This window comes from Oncorhynchus masou, unplaced genomic scaffold (assembly GCF_036934945.1).
Source record: "Oncorhynchus masou masou isolate Uvic2021 unplaced genomic scaffold, UVic_Omas_1.1 unplaced_scaffold_10987, whole genome shotgun sequence".
Lineage (NCBI taxonomy): Eukaryota > Metazoa > Chordata > Actinopteri > Salmoniformes > Salmonidae > Oncorhynchus > Oncorhynchus masou.
This window is the reverse complement of record NW_027000707.1, coordinates 1-2931: the sequence shown is the minus strand read 5'-3', so window position 1 is coordinate 2931 and position 2931 is coordinate 1. Positions and strand designations below refer to the sequence as shown.

At 44.1% G+C, this 2931-nt stretch overlaps 1 protein-coding gene across 1 annotated transcript; it reads left to right on the top strand.

The window, feature by feature from the left end:
* Positions 1-593: 593 nt before the first annotated feature.
* LOC135529111 (unconventional myosin-IXb-like) lies at positions 594-2918 on the top strand (the record flags this gene model as incomplete). The annotated part of the gene is made up of 3 exons (XM_064958005.1): positions 594-717; positions 1428-1517; positions 2802-2918. Coding segments are annotated over 3 exons (331 nt in total), but the record flags the coding sequence as incomplete, so codon positions are not given.
* Between the last annotated feature and the right edge of the window lie 13 nt (positions 2919-2931).

Sequence of the window (2931 nt, the reverse complement as noted above, 5' to 3'; positions counted from 1 at the left end):
GCTCAGAGAAACACATTATTTTATAGGCTATACTGTAAGGGTTTCCTGTAGGGTTTATTTACTGTATTTGCATCGCGTGTGCAGTCCGGCGGTGTCAATTATGCTTCTGCTTTGAATTTATGGCCACTGTGTGTGAAGTAAATATGCTAGGCTAAAGGTTTCCATGACAACCTGTTTGCATAATGTGCTTTGTTTATTTGTAGCATTTTTTGGGGTGTGTGGAATTGCATTAGTGCAACATTGGGGGGCTAATTGGGTAATTTCCCAGGTCTTGTCATTTTAATTTTTTTCAGGAAATGTGAAGAGTGTTCCCGGGAGAGTCTGAGGATCCCGGTTACCCATGTTTATCACTACTAGCCAGTGAGAGCAGTAAATCCAGGGGTATTGTGTCTTGTATGCTGTTGTGCAGCCTATGCTCTGTAATCCTGGGCGCGTATTCACAAAGACTTTCAGAGCAGGAGTGCTGATCGTTATTATTTAAAAGGCAAAACGGATCGTAGATCAGCGTTCCTACTCTGTCATGCTTTGTAAATATGGGCCAGGTGTATTGGGCAGCCCAGGTGTATAGTGACCTAACTGTGTGTTACTTTTAGGATCTTCTCTGTGCTCTCTGCCATCCTGTACCTGGGCAACGTGACGTACAGCCAATCAGAAAACGGCCAGGGGCTGGAGGCGGGGCCAGCAGATGTCCTCTACACCCTGTCTGACCTCCTGGAGGTAGAGCAATACATCTAGTTATTTTGCTGATGGATTTTGAGTATTGTCTATTTATGACTATTTCAAATTGTCAAATAATTAATTCAGCATTAGCTGTTATTGATACTACATAATGGTGCCTTATTGAATTTGAAAATAAACCATTCTCGATCAATCAATATACTTGTCTCGTCTGCTCAAGCTAGAGCAATCAGTCAATCAATATCTTCATTATATCACCTGTTCAAGCTAAAGGACCACCTGTTTACAGTCTGCTCTGTTCCTATAGGTCAAACAGCTGACAGTCTGCTCTGTTCCTATAGGTCAAACCGCTGACAGTCTGCTCTGTTCCTATAGGTCAAACCGCTGACAGTCTGCTCTGTTCCTATAGGTCAAACAGCTGACAGTCTGCTCTGTTCCTATAGGTCAAACCGCTGACAGTCTGCTCTGTTCCTATAGGTCAAACAGCTGACAGTCTGCTCTGTTCCTATAGGTCAAACCGCTGACAGTCTGCTCTGTTCCTATAGGTCAAACCGCTGACAGTCTGCTCTGTTCCTATAGGTCAAACAGCTGACAGTCTGCTCTGTTCCTATAGGTCAAACCGCTGACAGTCTGCTCTGTTCCTATAGGTCAAACTGCTGACAGTCTGCTCTGTTCCTATAGGTCAAACCACTGACAGTCTGCTCTGTTCCTATAGGTCAAACCGCTGACAGTCTGCTCTGTTCCTATAGGTCAAACAGGAGTTGCTGGTGGAGGCTTTGACTAAGAAGAAACAAATGACGGCCAACAACACCGTAGTTCTACACTACACTCTCGATGAGGTAGGGGTTCTAACATCACATGACAGGGGAAACTCCAATCTGTTGCTAAAGCTACCACCTGAAGAGTTTTGACATGCCATTTAGCAGAGACTTTTATCCAAACTGACTTAGTCATGCGTGGATACACTCAGGTCATGTATGGGCAGAGAAACTTGGACTTATGTGGCTCTTGTTGGCTTGGCAGACCTATTTGTGGTGTTATCCTATAGGCCATAAGTATTTAGATTGTCCTTCCTAGGCTGTGACTATGTTGTTGTTGTCCTTCCTAGGCTGTATCTATGTTGTTGTTGTCCTTCCTAGGCTGTAACTATTGTTGTTGTTGTCCTTCGTAGGCTGTAACTATGTTGTTGTCCTTCGTAGGCTGTAACTATGTTGTTGTCCTTCCTAGGCTGTAACTATGTTGTTGTCCTTCCTAGGCTGTAACTATTGTTGTTGTTGTCCTTCCAAGGCTGTAACTATTGTTGTTGTTGTCCTACCTAGGCTGTAACTATTGTTGTTGTCCTTCCTAGGCTGTAACTATGTTGTTGTTGTCCTTCCTAGGCTGTGACTATGTTGTCCTTCCTAGGCTGTAACTATGTTGTTGTTGTCCTACCTAGGCTGTAACTATTGTTGTTGTCCTTCCTAGGCTGTAACTATTGTTGTTGTTGTCCTTCCTAGGCTGTGACTATGTTGTTGTTGTCCTACCTAGGCTGTAACTATGTTGTTGTTGTCCTACCTAGGCTGTAACTATGTTGTTGTTGTCCTTCCTAGGCTGTAACTATGTTGTTGTTGTCCTTCCTAGGCTGTAACTATGTTGTTGTTGTCCTTCCTAGGCTGTAACTATGTTGTTGTTGTCCTACCTAGGCTGTAACTGTTGTTGTCCTTCCTAGGCTGTAACTATGTTGTTGTTGTCCTTCCTAGGCTGTAACTGTTGTTGTCCTTCCTAGGCTGTAACTGTTGTTGTCCTTCCTAGGCTGTAACTATGTTGTTGTTGTCCTTCCTAGGCTGTAACTATGTTGTTGTTGTCCTTCCTAGGCTGTAACTATGTTGTTGTTGTCCTTCCTAGGCTGTAACTATGTTGTTGTTGTCCTACCTAGGCTGTAACTGTTGTTGTCCTTCCTAGGCTGTAACTATTGTTGTTGTTGTCCTTCCTAGGCTGTAACTATTGTTGTTGTTGTCCTTCCTAGGCTGTAACTATGTTGTTGTTGTCCTTCCTAGGCTGTGACTATGTTGTCCTTCCTAGGCTGTAACTATGTTGTTGTTGTCCTTCCCTGGCTGTAACTATGTTGTTGTTGTCCTACCTAGGCTGTGACAGCACGGGACTCGATGGCCAAGTCTCTGTACAGCTCTCTGTTTGATTGGATCGTCCTGCACATCAACCACGCTCTGCTCAACAGACGAGACATGGAGGAGGCCGTCTCTGTAAGACAACCAT